Source organism: Triturus cristatus, chromosome 4_1 (genome assembly GCF_964204655.1).
Source record: "Triturus cristatus chromosome 4_1, aTriCri1.1, whole genome shotgun sequence".
Lineage (NCBI taxonomy): Eukaryota > Metazoa > Chordata > Amphibia > Caudata > Salamandridae > Triturus > Triturus cristatus.
Window position 1 is genome coordinate 1,212,222,268 of NC_140585.1, and position 23,777 is coordinate 1,212,246,044.

At 42.4% G+C, this 23,777-nt stretch overlaps 1 protein-coding gene across 8 annotated transcripts in view; it reads left to right on the forward strand.

Annotated features, from left to right (window-relative positions):
• SCN8A (sodium voltage-gated channel alpha subunit 8) overlaps positions 1-11,372 on the forward strand; it is an 828,048-nt gene extending 816,676 nt beyond the window's left edge. For all 8 annotated transcript variants that reach the window (XM_085654551.1, XM_085654553.1, XM_085654556.1 and 5 more), the window contains one exon: positions 6,569-11,372. In XM_085654551.1, coding sequence (XP_085510677.1) covers positions 6,569-7,716 — 1,148 coding nt within the window. In that variant the 3' untranslated portion in view covers positions 7,717-11,372. The remainder of the gene's footprint in view (positions 1-6,568) is intronic.
• Positions 11,373-23,777: the final 12,405 nt, after the last annotated feature.

The window sequence follows — 23,777 nt, forward strand, 5'->3', positions numbered from 1 at the left end:
TTAACGTTGTCCTGCTTTGCTTTGAAGATGTAACCACAGAGAAAAGTTTCACCTTCCCAGCATAGAGTTTCTTATAATAGAGGCTGTGGATTAATTGTCCTGTCCATCACCCACAAACTTATTTAACACAGCTACCTTAAGTGAGTCTTAATACCTGGCCTGCTATGCCCTACAGTCTCGGGTAAAAGATGTGTGGCCATGGTTCAAAAAGCATTTGGAATCTACTCTAGAATTGAATAAATTCCTTGTGATTTAAAAAAATATATATTTCTCCTCCCATGACCGCAATGAGGGTTTTCCCATTTCAGCGTTTGTAGTATGGAACATATATCGCAATCTTTCTTAGCATCCAATAAGCGAGTGTTGGGTGCCACTGCTACAGTGTTTTTAAGGTTTAAGTGTTGATTAGTCATCAGCTTTGGCGTCAGCCATGCTTAGTGAACTTAAAGGCATTCGAATTGTGTGTAAAAGAAGAAACCAAGAAGGTGCAACTGTGTTCCCGTAAAATCAAAAATAAAGCACTGCTTTGGTACTTTCAGAAAGAAATTAATGCTTAATTTCTAACTATCAGCAAAACATTCTTCTCATCTTAAATGAATTGGTGACCCTGGTCTGCAAAAGATTGTATCAAAATGACAATTACTCATGCTATTACTTCCAACTGAAGATGCTATTGGTATAAAAATGCTATAACCTACAATTAAAAGAAATGACTACATGTAAATCTGCATTATCTCTTTCCTGATATAATAAACCATGCAACTGCACTCTTTGCAGTTTGGTGTAGTAGATAATTAAGTATTTTTAAGCCCTGGCTCACATTAAATATTCTTTGCAAACTCAGCAAAAGCAGAAGGCCTGAGAACTAAGCCTTCCACCCCTTTCAATGTTTTCTGACATCAGTTCATCAACATTCTTTATGGAAAACATATAAGTGAATCTGCCTCTTGTTGAGTTTAGCATTGTCTTATCAATCACTATGATATGGATTTACCATGAAAGTGTTGTAAAATGTGTGCATATCTTCTATTAGTTGGCAGACTTGCTACTATGTGCGAGTGTATTTGTGTCACTACTCTGGTGACTTGAGCAAAACATCCCTTCCACTAACATCTCAGATTTATTCATCTGGTTATGTATCATCGTTCTGTTTGACACTATGAGCATGCTGGCACCCTTACAGATACGCAAATATTCTAAAAGGATTTCTTATTACAGTAATGTTCTACAATTAATATACAGGAGCTAATAAGTTGCTGGATAAAGTTAAACTATAATGTCTAATGTTTTGGCCTGAAAGTAACATGTAACATAAAGAATTTACATTGCACTGCATATACATTGCTAAGACTGCAGATGAACCCTGCCAATTATTTTTTACATTACTTCCAGAAACTTTGCTCCCCTTTTATTGCAATAAATCCATCACAATTGTGGAAGTTCGTTCTTTAAACATCTCACCACAGTTATTAGATTTCATCTGAATTTAAACCACTGGCCAAATCCTGCCTCACATTTCCCAGTATCCTCGAGGACACTTCTATTGTATTTTAATTTATTAGCCATAGACTGACCAAGATCGGTGTGGGTTTAAAGGTGATCTTTAAGTTCATATGTTTCAGCACATCTGGCGTCATATTCATATCAGAAGACTGTTAGATCTTTTCATTTCTGTTATCATTTTAAAGGAACCTCTGTTCCCAGCGTTCTTTAAACGAGTTCAGCTTCACTAAGCTCTTGAGACTATCCCCAATTCTACTCCTCTAACCTCGCCTATTTAACTTTGGTTCGATTTTTCTTTCTGGTTAGTAACATTTTGTAATGGCAGTCTGTTATTCTCCCTTAAGACACGTTTCACCAGTTTTAAACAGTGGATTATCAGAAACACATTTGAAATGGCAACAGTAAAACACAAGAAAGAGTGATTTCACAATTGTTCTTACTTTGATTCTTGATCTACCTGAATTTGCAGTCTATTGTGCAAACACTCACCTGCCACCTGCATCTCCTTCTTTCTTCTAAAAAAACGTATAGCTGCAGATTCCTTACCTTTGAATTTTCCCAGGAGGAAAGACTGGATCCGGAATATTTTTCATTAGCAGTACCCCTGTACACCGGTTGGTAGCGTCAGTCTGCTTTGTGTGGGTTGTCATCTTTTTCCGTGCCAGAAGTGACGTTGAGGTATCTACATAGGCGCCACCTAGGCACGCTGATGTCCGTTCTTATCTTTACACGCCAGCCTGAGCTGATCCAGAGAAGAGCTACCCCTCAGTCACTATTTGGCTGGATTTTTTGACATTTTGTGGAGAGTTTTTCAAGTTTTTCTCCTGGTTTGTTAGAAGTATGTAATCTAGGTAGACAGGATTCAAGCCCTGCGGAGTCTGTCATCGACCGATGTCGGTAGCAGACCCAGACCCTGTCTGCCTGTGGTGTCTGGAGCAGGACCGCAACCTGAAGTTGGGCTCCGATTGACCCGCCATGAATCCGAAAACGTTGAGGGAGCAGTCCCTAAAGCTCATGGTGGCCCGGCATGCAACTCCGCCCAAAAATCGAGGTCACATTCGAGAGGAAGGTCCCAGGAGCAGTTGCAGAGTCCGAAGTCATTATCATCTCACTCCAAGTCCTCAGGGCACTCTGGTATATCGAGGCACAAGAAAACGAGCAAGAAGTCGAATCGGTCTTCGACTTCTCCTCGTCTGTCTGCCAAAACAATGAGGGAGCATCTACATTCAAGACCTGGTTGCTCGGAGCCTCCTCAACTTTCTGGGAGCCAACTGAAAGAGTTCCATGAGGCGATGCACCTCATATTTGGGCAGCCCAACCCCTCTGGAACTGGGTGAAGTCAGTAGCATGGATACTTCTCAAGATACTGGTATGCTTTCTTCCCCTAACATGGCTACGGGGGAGGGAGCCATGTTAGGTGGTGCAAAGTGCCTCTATGGTCCTTGACCTTCAATTACCCTTGGAGGCAGTCAAGACGAACATCTTGATCTCGACAGAGGTACGGCAATCCGGAGTTTCCTCATCCGAACCCCTACTTATATTCAATGCCACACTTTTGTCCTTTTGGGACTTAGTCCAAATCCAATACAGGAGCTCCTTTGAATATGACGATTGCCGTCCGCCACCCCCTCCCCCCCACTAGCCCTAGGGGACCCAAACTTCCTCACCCAATACCCTACCCCAGAGAGCTTGATGGTCCAAGTCTCAACATTCCAAGGTGCATTCCCTACCACTCCCCCGGATAGGGAATCCAAGAGTCTGGACTCTTTGGGGAAGATGTTGTTTTCTTCTGCCAGCCTAGCAGTGCGGGTTGTGGACATTGCATGCCTTTTGGGCTGTTGCTCCCACACTCTGTTGGACCCAGTTGTGCAAGTGCTAAAACATGTCCCGGAGGAGGCCCGGGCTATCATCTCCCAGGCTGTTGCAGATTGGATAGATGCAACAAAGTTCACAATACAATGTGGACCCGACACGACTGACTCACTAGGCAAAGCGTTTTCATTGACCGTGGCCCTGAGGCGTCAGGCCTTGTTGAGGATTATTGGCTTCATGGGGGATGTCCAAGCTTCCCTTATGGACTTGCCCTTCGATGGCACCTGTCTCTTTGTAGACTAGGCATATTCGGTGTTCAAGCGCTTAAAGGACTATCGGGTTACGGCCAAGTCCTTTGACCTTTCTGTAGCCCCATGTCACCCTCAATCTGCCTTTCGTTGCAACGTAATGGGCTTCCAACCATGCCATTTTCCTTACAGCCACTGGACCACGCATTCTTCCCAGCCTCTGTGTGGACAACTGCTCAGTACCCACAGGCTTCGTGGGTCAGGTACCATGGTGTCAGTGGTCTGGTCAGTCCATCACCCCTCGGCAACTGCAACCTCCAAGCCTCCCTGAGTTTGTCTGCCCTATCTTTCGGAGATACAGCCAGCCGTTGTACCACCAGGGATATGCCCTGCTGTTCCAGCCGTGTCCATAGGTGCAGGGCCTCTTGACAAAGGGTGCACCACCCCACTCTGTCCTGTTTATTGCAGTACTGCAAGGCGGTGGTGTTGTACGTTAACACCTGCACTAGCCTTCCCTTGAAGGAGGGTAGAAAGGCTTTCAATGCCAGTCAGATCACTCAAAGCTCCGCATGTTGATGTGGAGTCTGGATTTCATCGGAGACCAGAGTCTTCTAATCTCCAGGGCAGACAAACTCAGACACCGGTGCCGAGTGGATCACAAATGCAATCTTCATCCGGAGGTCGCACAGGGTCTCTTCCAGCAATGATGAGACCCTTGGTTGGATCTGTTCACCTCTTCCGAGAACATGTAATGTCAGCAGTTTTGTGTGCTGGAGTTTCCAAGGCGGCCCTCGCTCAGAGACTCTTTTCATCTTGAATGGAGCTCATGTCTCCTATACTCCTTTCCGGCCATACCACTCCTGCCCACAGTTCTATAGAAGATCAGGAACGACCTGGCCAAAGTCATTCATGTTGCTCCAGGCTAGGCACGGAAAGTTTGGTGTCCCGAGCTACTGAGCATGGCCCTCAATACCTCTGATCGGGCTGCCCCTTCGGGAGGATCTTCTGTCGCAGGTGAGGTTTCTCTACCTGAACCTGTCCACTCTTGTGTGGAGAAAGAGCAGTAGCAGTTGACAGCTTTTGAACTTCCTCCTGAAGTCTGTCATATCATTCTGGCAGCCAGGCGTCCCTCCACCAAGAAGGTATACGGCTGCTGTTGGAAAAAATGTGTGGCATGGTGAGCAGAAAAACATATTGATCTCCTTTCTGCTCCTCTTTCTGAGGTCTTTCTCTTCATACTTTCCCTTGCCCAGAAGAGCTCTGCTCTGGGGACTCTTAAGGGCTATCAGTCTGCTCTTTTTGCTTTCTTGCGGCTGACTGATCAACCCTCATTGTTTAGGTCCCCCATTGTACATAGGTTTCTCAAGGGCCTTGTCCATCATTTTCCCCCTTCACCATGTATCATGCCTCAGTGGGAACTTAATTTGATCTTAACATCCCTAATGTGTGCTCTTTCCGAGCCTCTCCACAATTATCCCCTCAGGCTTCTGACATTGAAAACGGCCTTCCTTGTGGCAATTACATCTGCCTGCAGAGTGAGTGGGCTGCAGGCCTCATCATCTAAGCCGCCCTACCTCTCAGTCTACCCTGACAAAGTGGTGCTTTGCACATGGGCCGCCATATTACCGAAATTGGTCACCCCATTTCATGTAGGCCAATCTATCACCCTGCCTACTTTTTACACTCCTCCACACCCCTCTGTTGAAGAGGAGTGACTCCACCGTATGAACCCAAAAAGAGCATTGTCGTTCTACCTTATCCGCAAATTAGAGTTTCGGGTGGACAACCAACTTTTCATGGGGTATGTTGTTGCGAAGGAAGTTCTGTTGGTGTGAATAAAGGTCTGGCGGTGCAGAAACGGTCCATTTCCAGCTGGGTCATGCTCTGTATAAAAATCTGCTACGCACTGGCCTTGATGCAACCTCCTGAAGGCTTGGGAGCTCATTCCACCAGAGCTAAAGTTGCGACCACTGCGTTAGCATTCAGAGTTCCAGTCCTGCACATATGCCAGGCAACAACATGGACCTCATTGCACACCTTTACCAAACATTCCTGTCTGGGCAGTTAGGTCCGTAGGGATGGGCCCTTTTCCCATTTAGTGCTGCCGAACCTCTTCATGTGGTATTGCTTGGGCATCTATTCAAAGGTAAGGAATCTGTGGCTAGAGCTCTCTATCAGATGAACAAGTTACTTACCTTCAGTAAAGCCTTATCTGATAGAGATTATATCTAGCTGTAGATTCCTTACCGACCCACCCTTCCTCCCCGCTGCTAACGGGGTTCCAGAAACATGGCTGACCCCCTTTAGGGCCCTAGCTTTCACACAAGTGGTCAGTGTACTTCATGGCTCTGCGCTCCTGGCATGGAAAGTCGTGAAGAGAAACTGATGTCAGCGTTCCTATATAGGTACTGCAATGTCACACACCAAGCCTATCAACACCACCTACCGGCGCTGGGGTACTGCTCACGAAACATGTTCCGGATCAAGTCTGACGTGTGAGGAAATTCAAAGGTGAGGAATCTGTGGCTAGATATAGTCTCTAACAGATAAGGCGTTACCGAACGCAAGTAACTTGTTCTCCTCAGATATTCACATTAATAACTTTTTTTGGTTCGTCTTGCACTTCTGCCTTTGACTGTCTCCAACGTTCTGTGGCTACAAAGGGGCAAAAGCAGCTTTTAGTTGTTTTTTGTACCCCTGGATGTCAGTAGCTTGCTTCAATAGTCTTTAATAGATACATAATAGAAATATGATAGCTCTGTATCTGTAAGGCCCTCTCTCACCCCAGTTGGTGAAAACACATTGTATGCATCAGTTAAAAGTACTATGTTTACAGAATATTTCCCTCAGTCATATTCACTAACAAGAACACTATTGTATCAATTGTGCTGTGATTTTGTTTCAGAATGAGCATTATTGTACATCAGAGAAAATCTAATATTGTAGAAAAAACTTTTCTTCTTTATTTTTACTACTGTAAATTGTAACAATTCTTTCTCTCATAGGAATGTTCCTGGCTGATATCATTGAGAAGTACTTTGTTTCACCCACCCTATTCAGAGTCATCCGGTTGGCCCGCATTGGCCGTATACTGCGTCTGATCAAAGGAGCCAAAGGAATCCGCACCTTGCTTTTTGCCTTAATGATGTCCTTGCCTGCCTTGTTCAATATTGGCTTGCTGCTCTTCCTGGTTATGTTCATCTTTTCTATATTTGGAATGTCCAACTTTGCCTACGCCAAGAAGGAGGGAGGGATCGATGACATGTTTAACTTTGAAACTTTTGGCAATAGCATGATCTGCTTATTTCAGGTCACTACCTCTGCGGGATGGGATGGCTTGCTGTTGCCCATCTTAAACCGGCCACCGGACTGTGATCCCAAGACTGAGAACCCCGGGAGCCCTGCCTCAGGAAACTGTGGCAACCCATCAGTGGGGATATTTTTCTTTGTCAGTTACCTCATCATATCCTTCCTGATTGTGGTGAACATGTACATTGCCATTATCCTTGAGAACTTTGGCGTGGCCACTGAGGAAAGCGCAGAGCCCCTTAGCGAGGATGATTTTGAGACCTTTTATGAAATATGGGAGAAGTTTGACCCCGATGCCACTCAGTTCATTCAGTACGGTAAACTCTCAGATTTTGCTGATGCCCTGGAGCATCCTCTTCGACTTCCTAAGCCAAACACCATTGAACTTATAGCCATGGACCTGCCGATGGTAAGTGGGGAAAGGATTCATTGCTTAGACATTCTTTTTGCCTTCACTAAGCGTGTACTGGGTGACAGTGATGAGCTGGATATGTTGCGGCAGCAGATGGAAGAGAGGTTTGTGGCGTCAAACCCATCAAAAGTGTCTTATGAACCCATTACAACCACGCTCAGGCGCAAACAGGAAGATGTCTCTGCTATCATCATCCAGCGGGGCTACAGACGGCACTTGGCTAACCGGGGCTTCATTTGTCGGAAGCCAGCCTCCACTAAGCTTGAGAATGGAGGTACAAATCCGGACAAAAAGGAGGGCACCCCGTCCACTGCATCCCTCCCATCCTATGACAGTGTAACAAAACCTGAAAAGGAGAAACAAGAACGAACAGAAGAAGGAAGAAGAGATCGAGTCAAAAAACTAAAAGATGTCAGGGAATCTAAGTGTTGAAACAATTTACCTATTCAAATTCACAAGCAAAGATTGTTTACAGACATCATGAATATATCAATGCAGAACAGCTATGGAAATACTTACCTGAGGATATATACCAAACTTAGTCTGCTTCCAATGTGACATTGTTGCATCTAAAGCAGTGACACACCACCTGTTTAAAGGAGTATAATGCGACCCTTGTAATGAACAAAGGATTTTATATTGGTTTGGGCAGGTGGATACTGCATGTTCCACATAAGTCAGTGCAACTAAAGACAACAACAAAAGGCTGCTGGGATCGGGTATATTTCCCAAGCAGTCCAATGGAATTTTTTTTCTTCCATTTTATTGATTGTCAAATACAGAAAGCACCACTTAAGGGGTATGTTTGTTCACACAAATAACTATCTTTGCATTGTTACATTTAGTTAAGCAGAAAACAAACTAACTCGGAAGGAGGCGTTCAGCTCATGCCACTTAATTGTCGCGGTTTATTTGGTAACCCTTCATACGTTTCACGACAAGGGATTCACTTAGTTTGGAAGATGGGGGAAATCAGGTTTTCTTTCGGGCTGAGAAGGACTTGCTCAGGCCGACTCCAAAAAATATAAAAATATAAATGTGCTTGTTCAATGCATAGAAATGATTTGCATGATGGCATGCTCTGATCAGGAATCATGCATGAAGAACCATAGACCACAAAGGCGCCAGTACTCTGTCCACTGCAGTGGCAAAGCCATACGTTGAAGGCACTCCACTGAATACTGAGCACTGTATTTGGAGACAACTTAATATATGCCCTTCAAAATATTTACCAATTCTTAAACTTTTCATACACCCTCTGTATGGGAACAAGCAATCAAACAATTTTGTGTGTATGTTTAATAAAGTTCTTTACATACAGCCATTGTCGCACATTAAAACAAACTTGTTGCTGCTGCCCGCTTCCTCCCCTTGGGAGGAGGTTTTAAATCACTAAAAGCTTGTACTGCAGTGTCACTCGTAAACCAAAACCTAGGGCTTAAACAAATCTCTGTATTTTGCAGTATTTGTTATTCACACTTCATTCTGAAGAGGAAATGTGTTTATAGTGTGAAAAGTGCTGTATTAGGTTGGATTTCTGACCTCATTAATAAACTTCCTTGGGGGAAGTAGGGGCCCTTGCCAACTGAATAGACTAAACAAGGTCAGTTCAGGTTGCAGAATTTGCTACTTCTCTTTTAGTAGTTGACCTTGCATAACATTGTATCTATCCTTGGTCATGCCAACTGCAAAAACACCTCAAAATAGAAGATGCTCTTTTGGTCATATGTTATTTACATCAGCTATTGCCACTTTTCTTTTGAATGAAGAGAAGGCATGTGTGCCCGGAATAGTTCCATTTTACTTTCCTGGTGGTTTCAAGCTGGTGCTTTAAGCTGCGCGGATTTCTTTGCTTCTGTGGTCATATTGTAGTTTAAATATGCAAAGGCTTCCATCTGTTTGAAACAAACTTTCATTTTATGATCGACCTTACATAAGACAATTTATCCTACCCAACTCTGTCTTGTTTTTTAGCATTCTAACAAGGTGGCCAGCTAGCCATTTGAAACGCTGAGATACAACTGGCCTTTTGACCATTTTGTTGTAGGTCATCTTTGCAACAGAGAATGCATTTTTGGGGGAAAAAACACAGAAATTAATTTTATATTAAGTTTTATTCTTCTATGTCCCAGAATGATATGATTCTGCAAAAACTCCAGTTTTGTTGTGTTATCTGCAATTTGGAAAGGAGCTACTGATTACCCCACCTTGTTAAAACAAACTTCATTGCAGGGTGGTCATAAGTGTTGTATCCATCGGGCCATGGGCACACCAAAAGTATATAAATAATAATACCATTGCCAATCTTAACTTGCTGTGTTGAGCCAACATGGTAGTCAATCATGGTAAGTTGAATGTCTAGTGAAGTGCAGAAAAGTAAGCAAATGGTTTGAATGTGGACCAAAACGAATATTACACAATGGTAAAACCGCAAAAATAAAACATTTGTAATTACCCGCCCATACAAAATTGCAGAACCCCTTTTGCTTAGACATTGGTGCCAAGTCAGACTTCCTGTTCTCTTAGTCTAGCAACTAAATTTCAACAGTGAACTCACCAATAGAGCTGTTGTACTGTATTAGATACCAGAGAGAAGAGCAAATTTACCATGTTAGATGTCCCCGGTAAGTTAAGCTATCATGTATAATAAACACTAGCTTGCAAATGTAAAGGCAATGTCGTAAACAGCACAAAAAAGCTGAAGGTGTGGTTGAACTTTTTAAGAGGATTATATATATATATACATATATATATACTGTAATATATAATTTTTATTTTAACAGCATGTTTTTGTAAATACAAAATTACAAATGAAATAGAATGGCTTCTGGCTAATGCCATTGTCATGTTTAATTTTATTTTTTTATTTCTTTTTAGAATTTTGAAGCTTTTAGCCAATGTACATCCCGAAACAGTCAGACAAAAAAGCTTTGTTGCAAATGGTCTTAAAATATCAATTGTTTTCTTTATCCAGTGTGCAATAAATTATGACCACTTCTATGCAAGATTTGGCTAAACTTCATACTTGATGTTGAGTCCCATAGTGGGCTCTGGATCCATATGCAAAGATTGGTACTTCTAGTTCTCATGCTGGTGATGTCATCAGGCTACTGGAACAACTTGCTACGAATTTCCCACACATAGCGTTTTCTTATGTAAACAATCACCTTATTCGAATTTAATCTGCCCTTTGAGTATCTGTTACTCTTACTGCAAAAAAAAGTGACATCTGTCACAAAGCCATTTTCAATAGGCTTGGTCCTTCAGTGATCATGTAGTTGTGTTTTTTGTAGGGTGTGGTTTTCTGAATGCTTTATACCCCTCAAAAACCACTCCTGTGTAACGCACGTTACATCGATCGATTGATTTCATTCTTAGTAGCAGAATGACACCTTCACCAGCAGTTTACAGGCAGTTAACAGGCTTTGAAAATTTGTCTTACATTTTTGTATGTCTTCATTGGGTGGGATGTTGGGGAGGGGAAAAGGGAGGGAGGTTAAGCTTCAGTAAAAAACAGAAAAAAGTACAAAAAAAATATATAAAATCAAAATCCATGAAGAGGTCAGTCAGAAATGCAGCATCTGTTACAGCACCAATGCAGTTTTTTCTATAAAAAAAAAGGTCCTTAATGCAGTATATAAACACCCGCAATCAAAACTGAAGCGCTGCTGTTGATTTTACAAGCATAGCCAAAGGGTCAGGCAAGGTGATTGCCTCTGTCGTCTTCCTTTTACACCTTCATTTTATGAGCTGGTCTTTACAACACTTTTGTAAATCAATGCAGTGTGAGAGGATAGAAGTTTATGGACTGCTGTGCTCACAATTCCTAAAACATCCACATTTGATACAGAAGCTATTATGAAAGATGCAAAAAATTAACACGGCGCAGTGAAGCCTCTTCCAAGTTTTAATTTCTTTTTGCCGCAATGAAATGTAGACTATGTCAAAGGCCAATAGAAAAGATTAGTAGTGTATTAGTAAATGCATGGTGGCTAATGCTGTTCTTACCCAAACATGCTAAAAAATTACGTTATTACTATGAGCCAAAAGGAAGAATACAAATAAACATTACCCTTTTTACTGTACCAGGTAGGGCTGTCTGTGTGCACCTTTTGTTTGTTGCCTGCCTCTTCTTTTTGTTCACTTATTAGTTTGCTCTGATTTACCTATTAAAACTGATTGAAGTGAAACTGGTGTATTGTAGAATGACACAGTGACTATGCTAAAATTCCTTTTGACCACAGAAGCATGTCAAATATTTGTACGCAATAGGGGTCCTACCGTTTTGATCCCTATTTCATATAGTAGTGTACAAAAGTATAATTTTCCAATGCAATGGGGTGTAATGAATCATTATATTATTTCATGAATTTGCAACATTTGCACTACATTTGAATTAAACCACTAGCAAAAAGGTCCTATGTTTCGGAGATAAATGTCCTCTGTTAAAGGTCATGTGCATTTGTTTTCAGAAAATTATTTGTTTAAAACATTTTGGAAAAGGTAAGTTTGTGAAATTTTCCATCTGCAATGACTTTTTAATTGTGTTCTCCCAAAATCAAAAAAATAAATGTAATTATATTGTTTTTTATAGTATTCTGCCAAATTTGTGGAAGCGAAATACCTTATTTTGTGCACTCCTAAGATTTAGCTGTACACTACAATAATGTACATGGTAGAGAAGGTTACATTTCTGATATACTTGCATTTAAATCCCAAAAATTTCCGCCACGTTCTCCAGAAACACAGTTTCTTTAATATTTGTTACTAGGGGAAAAAGAGGTAAATAAAAGGTATGCTTTTATCCCTTAAGTTTTTTTGTATTCCGACATCCATGTTAAAAATGTACGTTTCCAGAAGAAATAAGAATTTTAAGCAGCTGGCGACCTACTACAAGAGTAGATGAAAAGGTAAGATACGTTGTAGTCTAGATGAATTGGCAACTGTTACTGTAAGCATGAAATTAATTTATTAATGATCTTGGAGACAATGGTCCTAGATGTAATACTGTGTGAACAATGGTTGCCAGCATGCTCTGCAGTTAAAACTTTAGACCTCAAATTGCCCCAGCACATTTAAAAATAATAGGATTAGAGAGAAATGATCCTTAGAGCCCATACTTGCAAAATCATAGGCTTTATAATGCCCATTTGATGCTTCAAAAACTACTAATACCTAAGCTTTGGAGCAAAACAACTATCGGCAGTTAGTGCTCAGCAAATTCAATTTCATTGGAACCATCCAATTCCTTTTTTTTATGTCTTTTTGGAAACAAATCTCTCCCAGGGCCGGCTTTAGGGCGGTGCCACCGCACCGGGTGCTGGCTTCCTGGGGGCACCGTGTTTGCAAGTTTAGTATGTTTTTCAAGCACCTGCTGCAGTGTTTCTTTCCTCCAGCAATTACCAGGCCTGACATAAATGTCAAGATAACTCGTGTGATTAATTATCTTCCTGGAGAGAGATCAGTGTTTTGTATAGTTGAGGTTTTGACCTCTGTGAAGTTAGTGCAGAGGGTTAATATGCCTGCTGCAAAGAACGTGTACCAAGTAGATTACAGAGTGTGTATGATGTAAACAGATCAGCAGGTTACTGCTTTCAAAAGAGACATCCTTTTGGTACTTGCAATTTATAACTCAAAGTCCAAATATAGAATAGTGAGCTATTAAGTTTCATCCTAGAGCTGCATACACACTGCAAAGTATACATTATTAGAACATTGATTAATGTTGCAAAAGGGTTAATTTGGCTAGAAATCGATTCTTATTATTAACTCCCAACTATGCTGTTTCTTTTTCGACCTTGAGTTTGTGCTTCTCCACACTAAGCACTCTTAAACTATACTGCCTACCAGTATGGATGACATGTGACTCCTGCACTTTTAGTCCTTTGGCTCATGTAACATTTCCTATACACTGATTTACACACGTATGATTGAGTGTCTCTGTGTAATGTGTGTGTGATGCAAAGTGCTCAGACACCCTACACTGGTATGAGTGGCGCTATATAACTAATTCAATGCATCTGAGAGAGTGTGGTTATGGGGACTTGGTCACTGTTAAAGGGTGCTAGTGAGAGAATCCGTGGTGAAGGTGGTCATGGGGGGGTGGGCGCCAACAAACATTTTCGCACAGGGCACCACTAGCACTAAAGCCGGCCCTGCCTCTTCCTATTCCTGTTTTGAGATGTCCGTCATTAAACAAAAATGAATGGTTTCAAATTAATCTGGCAAGAACAATCTTACCAAGCACAGTCAATAAAAATTGTTCAGTTGTACTTGCGTATTGTGACGCAGTCTTCCCTTATCTATGGACTACGTACTTTTAGGGAAGAAACTTTGGCTAGGTCTGTTATACTGTTACATAGTAACTGTAAAGAAAGTGCGGTATTGATTCATAAAAGGCTCTGATGATGTACCCTACTAAGTTGTACTAGATGCCTCATGGTTACGTTGCTTGCGAGTAAGCACCTGCCACAACCAGGATCAAAGAAACCGCAGAGTCATTTTACGTTTTTAAGCACTGTGTATTTTTTATGACTCTAGCTAAATTGATCAATGTATTCTCAGTAGTGAATATACTAAGTGTACCTGCCTTCGGGTACAAGTCCAGCATTCCATCAATTTGGGAGAAATACAATAAATACACTTATTAGTTAATCTTAATATGATCTGATGGTAAGTTATGCAAGTCGTCGCATTAACGTCATACCAGAGATGCATATGAAATACAGGGTTATAGAAGCTTAGCATTCTGTCCTCTTGTAATGAAATACAGTGGATGTGTATTTTGTATACCTGCATTTTTAAATCTTTATACCCTAGTATTATAAACATTCATGTAAAGGACATTTTTAAGATTGTGTGGTGATGAATTGTATTTTAATGTTCTCAATCAGTTTGGGAACAGTAATGTTAACATACTGCACCCTCCATGCAATGCATAAGCTTCATTTTTAAGGCTTGCATTACATTATACATTTGGCTACCTTGACATTTGTATATCAAAGCTGCTTGCTTAGACGTAATGATGTACATTGTTCCTCTGGCATCTTGCCACTCAGATGTCTCAGCTGTTTGAGAATTTCCAGGACGAGAGAAAGCATAAGCTGCATGAAGTTAACGTTTTTCATTGACAGGCCCAGCATCAGCTTCCAATGCTTACCCAAACCTTTGTGGCCAACGTATGTATCACCAGCATCCCACGTATTCATTTTCCTATCCAACAGACTTTATGCATCCTCCTCCCTTTTTCAGGCTGTGTTGTTCACCATTTCTTAAGAAAGGTTTTCAACCTTTATCTTTAATTGAGTTCTCCAAAAGAAATTATATATTATTCCTTCCTTAGGCGATATATGCGCTTAACATTTGTTTGCAGGATGCCCAAGCCGTTCTCAGTAGTTATACCCCTCCAAAGCCTGCACTTCATTCTTAGTTCATATTTGTTCTATGAGTTCTCATTCGTTTGGACTACATCTGATAAAAGGTCTTTAAGAAACTGACATCTTCAGTTATAAAGAAGATACACTTTACTTTGTTGCACCATGAAAGCCATCTCCTTTAAGTATGAAGGTTTGGGAACTGCACAGTCTCTTGAGTTGGCATTAGCTGCTAGTGCTGATCAGAGAATCGCCCCCCTTTTTTCAGAGCGGCATTCTTCATGTGCCCTCATGTGAATGCCTATTGGTGGAAGGGTACAGAATAACAACTCTTGAGGCACTCCATTACCAGAAGGTCCTCTCAAACCAGGAGGATTTCAAACAAGACAAGGGTCGGATAGCACTATGGAGAGGTTCTCCCCCATCTGATCCAGGCATTAGGGGAGCACTGCGCATGATGGGCCTTTGGCCAAATCTTTTCCTACAGAGGTTGTGAGGGTCTCCATGTTCCTGAAACCACACCAGACCATTGGAACACGTGGCCTTGCTCTAGTGCAACTGCACCAAAGGACCTGAAAAAGCACACTTTTACTAACTGTCCGCATGAGGTGCCTCATAAAGAGGTAAAAACAAGGCTTGGGGAAAAAAATGAATATTCAAAATAGTGGCAAAATTCGGACCAAGTTTTCGTGAACCTTGACACTGTAAGCCATAAACATTAAATTGTCTTGACAATGTATTATTCCTTTTCCCAAAAATTAGATAAGATTATCACGTTAACAATTCATTTTATCTGCCATCTTTTTTTCTTTAATACTTCCTTTCAAGAATAGAGATAACTATACGTAATAGATGTGCTTTACTGAACGCCTGAGTAGTCTGGCTACCGTAAGGTGGTCTAGTCTACTATGTTTTACTGTAAAGCGTATTCATCCTACATGTTTTCATTTATTAATTTTTCTTTTAAAAAAGATAAACTAAAGAACATCATGTTATAATGATTCAAATAGGCTAAAACATTGACTGTATTACTTTACACAAGTGGCAACCTCCTGTCATTGTTAATCTACTTCAATAAATACTTCAAATGCAGGTAAATTGGTTTCCACATGTGAGGAAGTCAGAGAGACGTAGGACCAGATGCAACCTCTCCATTAGACAGTGTTCCAAAATCCTTCTGTACCTTCAAAGAGCATACAAGTCAGTCATTGATATCCAAGCCAGTAAGTGGCAAACATCTATTAGAAATAGTGATTTGTGGGACTCCCACTAGTTCCGGTCGACAACTTCTTTCTTCCCTCCTTTCCAGTCGACCAGATTGAGAAAGCAGGCACATGGGGCTCGGTTTGTAAAAATAGCCCACTTGGGCAATTTTAATGGATGAATTCACGCAACCAGACCTTGAACCAGACCCAATCGTGGACCCAGAATCAATCAACCATTATGCCTGTTCTGGATACCTACAATGAATAATTACACAGTCTCCCTCTGCTGTTGTTTTAGGCAAAGAGCCAATCCACCTGATTCTCCTGACCAATAATATGTGTTTATACTCGAACATAGTAAATGTAGTGTTCCGTGAAAGCAAGTGGCAAACTTTGGTTTTCCGTTCTGTATATGATTCCTCTTTGTCACCTGCCAGAAACAGTACTCCCACCAGAACTAATACATAAGGGCAACATTGAGGTGACAGGTCCAGGGAGTGCTGGATTAGTGTGGACTTACGCGTAGATGTTAGACTGTTGCCATGAGGGATCCCAGCAAACCTCTTAGACCCAGATCCTGCTGTGATGTTACTAGATGAACCAGCTCCAAAACTCCCACCGTCAACGTCCTCACAATCCTCGGCAGATCAGGGGAAACAGGGCAAAACTACTCCACCTGCTTAAAATCCCCCACCGGCAGCGTCCTCAGGATCCTTCAACAAATACATAATTCATCTCCTGATCTCTGCAGGCCCTCTGTTTGAATCTACAGGGTGAAGCAAGATAAGATCTAAGGACCAGAAGCCTTAATATCATAATTCTTTTGCTTCCTAAGCAGTTGCATATTACACCACAGCACAATATTGGCCTTTCAGGAAATGTCACTTATTATTTTCACTGCCAAAAACTTCCTTGCTTGTGAACAACCACACGACTTTTCTTCTGGTGGGAAACTATACCACTTACCTGCCGTGCCACAGGTGCCTTTATTCACACCCTATCAGATTTTTGGTGCATCCTCTTAATGAGAATACCAAAAAGTGATTAGTGGAACTCTTGAATTAATCTCAGCCTCTGGTAATTACTCAGGACACATTATGGTACATCCTTTCTTGCCCGCAATGCCACTCGAGACAGAGACTAGCCTTAGGCAAATCAGTCTGGTCCTTCTCCAAAAGGAACAGTCCCGCCCAAACTGCTATGCCAGCCTGCTCTGGAGGCTGACACCAGAAACCTCAGACCAGTTTCAGGCTTTTGGGCCTTGTCAGTCAGGTGCAGCTTTAGTCCGAGGGCCCATTAAGCACAGGACCCACATCTGGGCATACCAGTCGCACTTACAGCATTTCACTTAGAAAAAAAAGTGATGTGGAATGCTTGGATTTATCTCAGCCAATGGTAAGTATTCAGACCACTTTCCACTCCATTGTGTGTTTTTTCCTGTTTCTCTTTGGGCACATATCTCGGAACGAAGGTCAGAAGTACTCTGCATCATTGAATCAAAAACTCCAGTAACTAAAGTTCCATTTGGCATTTATTTGTGCAAATTTTCAAATCCTTTAATTTTGGCTTGTTACCCTTGATATTCACGGAATCTCATTGGTGGAAGCCGTTAGCATTTTTTTAATGAAGTCATTTTTTTTCTGGAGACTATCCAAAGCTCCTACGGTTTTCTTTGTTTTGCCAGAGAGTCTAGCAATACAGAGGTCCAGACATCCACTTTCCTTACCTTTGCTGTCATGGACTGCAGTATCATCTGTTTTTGTGATGTAAGGCTGAGTGGGACTCCATTTACAACCCTTTGGTTTGTTTTATGTAGGTGTACTACCACAGTAGTGTGAAATCAGACCATTTTCTTAGCCTTGCTTCTTGAGTGAAGTTTGAGGCCTGCATGAGTGTTATTAACATCACATGAATTCAGTTTATATACACATTTCATTAAGGTGCCGAGCTTGAAACTTGTCACCCAGCAGGGGCCTGAAGTGCCTTTGCACTTCTTCTGCATTTCTTTGGCCTCATTGCTGCAGATCCTTCATGAGACTCCTGGCTCTCACATTTGGAAAGAAGCTCCATGGATTGATCATGCTTCTGGTCTTAGTGGGCTGGTATCCGTCCTCATTTGTGGGACCATCTCACCTCTATAAACATATTTGAGAGTAACCCTGGATACTCCGAGTCCAGGGTCCTACGTGCTCACCCACTGTCAGTTATCCTTCTGACCCCTATATGAAACCAAAAACACAAGGTGTCATGAGGAATCTACATACAAAGTCACAGTACAACAGAATAATTTTCATATTACATAATTCTATTTGACAAATATAAAGACATACTACATCAATTTGGTGATATAACATTAAAGGAAATTATTATAATTCAAGTATAGTGTACACCTAAGTACTGAAAATTATACAGCCACTGAAGTTGCCAGCACATGTTTAGCAGATTATAGACTGCTTTTTCAGGGCTAGAAACAAGAGAATATATATATGAGAAATTACAAATATGATTTAACATCAACAAAAATACATGATATTACACTTCTTAATTCTAAACTACTCGTATGACTGTAAAAACAGATCATTCTTATGGCAGAAATAAATATGTTATGATTTCATTGATAAATTATTTAGGGAAAAATGTTTTTTTTTTTTTTGGGAGGTTTCATGATTTGTTGAGAGCAGGAGAAATTCAATCTTAGTAAAGTACTCAGTAAGCCTTATAACCAAATTTTGGTGAATATAAAATAGGTATATCCTATCTAGTGTTATGTGAGATCATATCGATAGGAGCACATAAATATTGGAAAAGGAAAATAAAGAGAAAAAAATAGATGACAAAAGAAAAAGCAAAAAAAGAGTAAGAGTCGATTCTACAGTCTTATCTATATATGCAGAAGTCAAATAGAACCTTAAAAACAAATGCGTACAAACATGAATCCTAAAAATGCATACTAACAGCATTAAATTTACCAAGGGAAACTATGGATGAAGATATAGATATTAAAAAAATATGTTGCAAGAGATCTAGAAGGGATCAGTGGTTCAGCTAAGAGGTCAGAGATTTGGCATTTGTAACTGATTGGGCCTTAGGAAGTAGGGGTTGCAATCTGTTGAGGGTGACATCCAGGATTACATTAAAGTCCCCGCCAATGGCCCATGGGAGATACGCCCATTAAGATAAGGTGAGTGAGAAGCTAGCTAAAAAGGCAGACTGCTCCATGTTAGGGGCATAGATGCAACCAAGGACTATGGGTTCCCCATCCAGAGAGCCTTATACTATGGCAAATCTACCACTAGGGTCTACCAAGGTGGTCTTGAGCATGAAAGGGACACCTGGGCGAACCCAAATCAGAGACACTTGTGTGAACGCAGAATTGGTTGTGGAAAAGATTTGCCCACACCTACTCTTTTGGAGTCAGGACACCTCTCGGTTAGTAGTATGAGTCTCCTGAAGAAACACAACATGGGTATTCTTGCACTTTAGAAAGGAGTACATTTTATAGTGCCGGCTAGCTGTGTGTATTCCCCGGATGTTCCAGGACAAAAGGGTATAATGTGTTACTTGCAGGGCAAGCATGGCAGGTGGAGATGTGAGACTTCAGGCTGTGGTAGCAGGAAAATCTATAGTCACCTAGTCACATAAAGGAGACAGTAAGAGCATTGGGGTAAGCCAAGCAGTGGGAACAGGCATGAGAGGACAAGATCATGGCCAAGGGTGCCGGTGGTAGGCCATATATTTTGAGGTCCTATGGTGAGATTTGCCTGTCTGGGAGGAAGCCCTTCAACATAATCCCAGGCTGCTTCTTATTCAGTAAAAACACAAAGTGTCTCAATCAGTCATGACTAACTTTAGCCCGGAAGAGGAGGGAGTATTTAACACCCTTGTCTCTAAGCTTTCTCTTCAACCCAAAAAGGAGGTGCGCTGATGTTGAGACAACCATGGTACAGTGCTGTAAAAGTAGGATCTTGCGATTCTTTTATTCAATACTACCCGCCAGGTGGGCTGCCTGAGGGTCTCGTTTCTGTCATATTGTAACAGGGCACCAGGGGATGCATCTGGAGGAGGCTGCCTGAATGGAATGTAATGCACTCTCGATTGAAAAGAAGGGTGAGAGGTTTGGAGCTAGCATGAGGGATTTTATCCACAGTTCCAGCAAGTTTGCTGTGTTTTCACCCTCAGCACCCTCTGGAAGACTGACCACCTGCATGTTGTGTTTTTTGGGAGCGGCCCTCTGCATCTTCGGCTCTGCCCTTGAGGAGCCAGACATGGTCTGACAAGTCCAGGAGCTGACAGTGATGGTCTTGAGTGGTTGGGAGAAGGTCTTGTAGCTCACTCTATGTCAAGTACCTGGTCTTCACGGAAGCAGAATGGTTGATTGGTCCCAATGCCCGCCCACCGGTGCCACCGCAATTGGATTCTTCCTACGGTTACACCAGCGAGGGGGAAAGTGGTATGGGACAGAGAAGAGACAACTTCAACCTCAGCCAATTATTTCTGTCTCCTAGGAAGCCTTCTTCTGATCTTCTTGGAGAATCAATTGGTTCCTGGATATGAGAGGACCTAATGCACAGAGGAAGAACAAGATAGGAGCAAGGGTTAATCTCCTACACTACACTTGCTACACAGTGTTACACAATTCTACTCTGACCTTCCCTACCAGCTTAAGCAGGAGTATTAGCTTCTCTTCTACTAGTGCACAGTTTCTAAGTATCAGCGTCTGCATGCAGGGAAAGCCTTCCCAGACAACATTAGGCAGTCTATATTACAATATTCAGTCAATTCTCTACTAGTACTTGCGTGGATCGGGAACTGTTCCTTCAATGTTGCCTGAACGCGCAAAAGGAACAGGGGAGGAACAAAAGGGTGGAAAAGAAAGGAAGGACACTGAGGGAGGCAAGAGATAGTAGTTATATCCAAAGGTGCAGGAGTTTATTACGCTCTTTTAATGAAGCTATAGCGTCCCTGAAGAGACTGCAGCGGCAGTTCTAATAACAAAGGTTGCTTACTTGAGAGTGAGGAGGTTCAAAACAGGGATTCAGGTACTTATCAGCAATAGCAACCGGAGAACAGGAACTGTCTTGAACTGCTCCAGAAGGTAGACAAGTCAGCTGACAGACTACGCGCTGCAGAAAATGGGCGGAAAATGAAGGGACACTAAATTCTTCAGGAAGACAGGATAACTCTCTAGTTTGCTTGCTACGATACTCTCACTGCCTCTGTGAATGGAGATAACCATCTCCCGAAAACGTTAGGCAGACTGGAACCAACCGCTACCTCACTCGAACGTCATGAGGTGGAGTAGAGAAGAAACGTGCATACTTCTTCAAAAACGAATTGAAGTGCGCAGCAGGCAGCGCGCGCACACCACTTGCCATCTGTAGCCTCGCGAGTATTCAAAATTCTATCAAAGAGTCCTAATACTGTGGCAGCCATCTTGTAACATACTAAGAGAGCTTACCTTTCTCTTCTTGACAGTGCTGCTCTTACTCTGAGGAGTTGAAATGGCATTAATATGATTCCTGACACACTGTCAGGGTGACATGCTGCACACACTTTCTCTCGTCTGCGTGGAGTAGCCCAGCATGTCACAATGGAGTCAATTGTGGCTTCCAATGCTAACCGTGAGGCATAGATGCACTCAAGTATCAACTCCAATATGTTGTTGACTGTGCCAGCAGAAGGCTTTGGTTCTTGACCAGAGGGGATGATCGGAGTGGGTTGCTCAGGATTTCCCGATACTGAGATGAAATGAGTCAGGAAACCACAAGCTTGGCCTTAGCGGATGGGGCAGTGGCTTAGCCAGATAAGAGACTAATGCATTGTAGTCCCTGTTCAGAGGGGTTCCCTGTAATAGCCCTGTATGTGAAGTGGCACAGTCCACCCTGGAAGAAGGGGGACATCCAGACCAAACGATAGTGTGAAGCTGCGCTGCCCCAAGTTCAGCAACAACCCCCCTCAGAGAACACCAGGATGAGAGAAAAATAGGGTCAGCCCTGAGAGTCTTTGTCCATTCTATAAAAGACCACATAGTATCTGGGTAATAGCGAAGGAACAGGAATGGCACCTGGTCCAACCAAGGGCCCCAGTAGTTGCAACAGGGGAGCATCCCCCCTCACCCTCCCAAGTCAGATGAGTCAGTGGGGTGGATCCCACTTCAATGACTGGGAGCCAGAGAGAACACACCCTGGAATGGAGTAGGGGGAGCACCCACCTCAACGACCCCCGACAGGTCTCCAGGACTGCCATCCACTCGGCAGGAGAGACAGAAGGCAATGCAGGGCGAGCCTGGTGCTTGTGGGGGCCCCATCTCTCCTTGGGTGGGCCCGAAGGTTCTCTACAGAAGTCGGCGGAGGAAGAAGGTCATAGGCGAGATACAGCACTGGGTACCAGAGGCCTCTGACCGGAATGATCCATGCAGGTGGCATTGCTGAGTCAAGCTCCTAGGGGGAGTGACCTTAGATGGTTTGTCGAAGGGGTCACACAGGCCCAGGTGAGGATCCCAGTGGAGAGTGCTGGGCAATAAGGGTAGGCCCAAATGGACAAAATGCTGCAAAGAATCCAGCTTATGGTCACGGAGTGGGCCCCAAGCCACCAAGATACATCCCTGCCTTTGGATGAAGAAGGATCAACCAGGGTAGAAGCAGGGACAGAGGAGGAAGAAGCCGAATGAGTTCTAACTCGTGTCCGCCCTCTGAGACACGTTGGTTCCGCAACTATGCCCACCCCAGCCCCCAACAGTAGTGTTCATGTTCTCAGTTTGCAGTGTTAGGCAGATTAGCATGATTGTGGAAAATGAACTGCCTGCCCTAGAATAACCTTCAGCACTTATTGCATTTGTGACCGGTTAGGTTTATCTCCTGAGACCTGATGAACCCTCTGAAGGGAGTTCTTTAAGAATCAACTTGTTCTCGCTACTTCAAGAACCGATAACTCTTGACTGAAGTACCTTGTTGGGTTCAGCGAAGAAGAAACTTGGGAAAAAATTTAGATCTGGAAGCACATACCAGTCTTCCAGATTCATGTATCAGTTAGAGGAAAAGGACTCCTTTCTTGGATGGTCTTGATGTACCTTTACTAGATTCGTTTGCATAGCCCCATTGATGCAAGAGTTCAGGCTTGGGCTCTTGCAAATGAAGAGCTCACATTTCAGTTCGAGCAGTTCAAACTTACTCAAGTCATTCAAGGACAACATTCTACCAACTATATTCTAATTGGAATAGCTCTTCTTTTTCAGCCCTATCTGTGCCTGTTCAGCAACATAGATCTGGAGTAACTGCACAATCTGCTTCTAAGGGATTTGCCTCTTGAAGCAACCACAAAGTGAATTACAGCCTGATGACCCCAACTATTGCTGATGTAACTAATAATTTACCCAAACCTGTGACACTGCTGGGAGCCAGCACTTTGGACAAGCAAAGCAAGGTACATGTATGTCTTTGGTGTCTAAAGTGAGGTCTGATGAGAATGCATCCCATTCTGAAGATCACTTTGAAAAAGGTGATTCAGGTACTTTTCTGAGATGAGGCAGATTTTTGTTTCGGCTGAAGGCAACGAGGTGGATGAAGTGATTCAGAACCACCGGGCTTGCGGTTTAGAATGATCTTAAGAGAGTATTGTCAAGAACTTCGTTAATTATGTTGTATCACCAACTCCATCAGAGATTACTGCCCTTCTGAGAATTGAGTAGCAATAGTGCATAACTAAAACCAAGGGATGGAACTTCTTTTAAACTATTTTTAGAACCCCACTTAAAGTATTGTGAGAATACAGTTTCTGCTCCAACAACATCCAGTGACATTTGGAGAACATGTAGGCCTCTAATATGATAACATTTGTAAATCACTGACTACAGAAGTCCTTATTAAGAGTGTCCTCCTAAATTTGATGGGGCTGTTAATGGTAGTGACCAATCTCA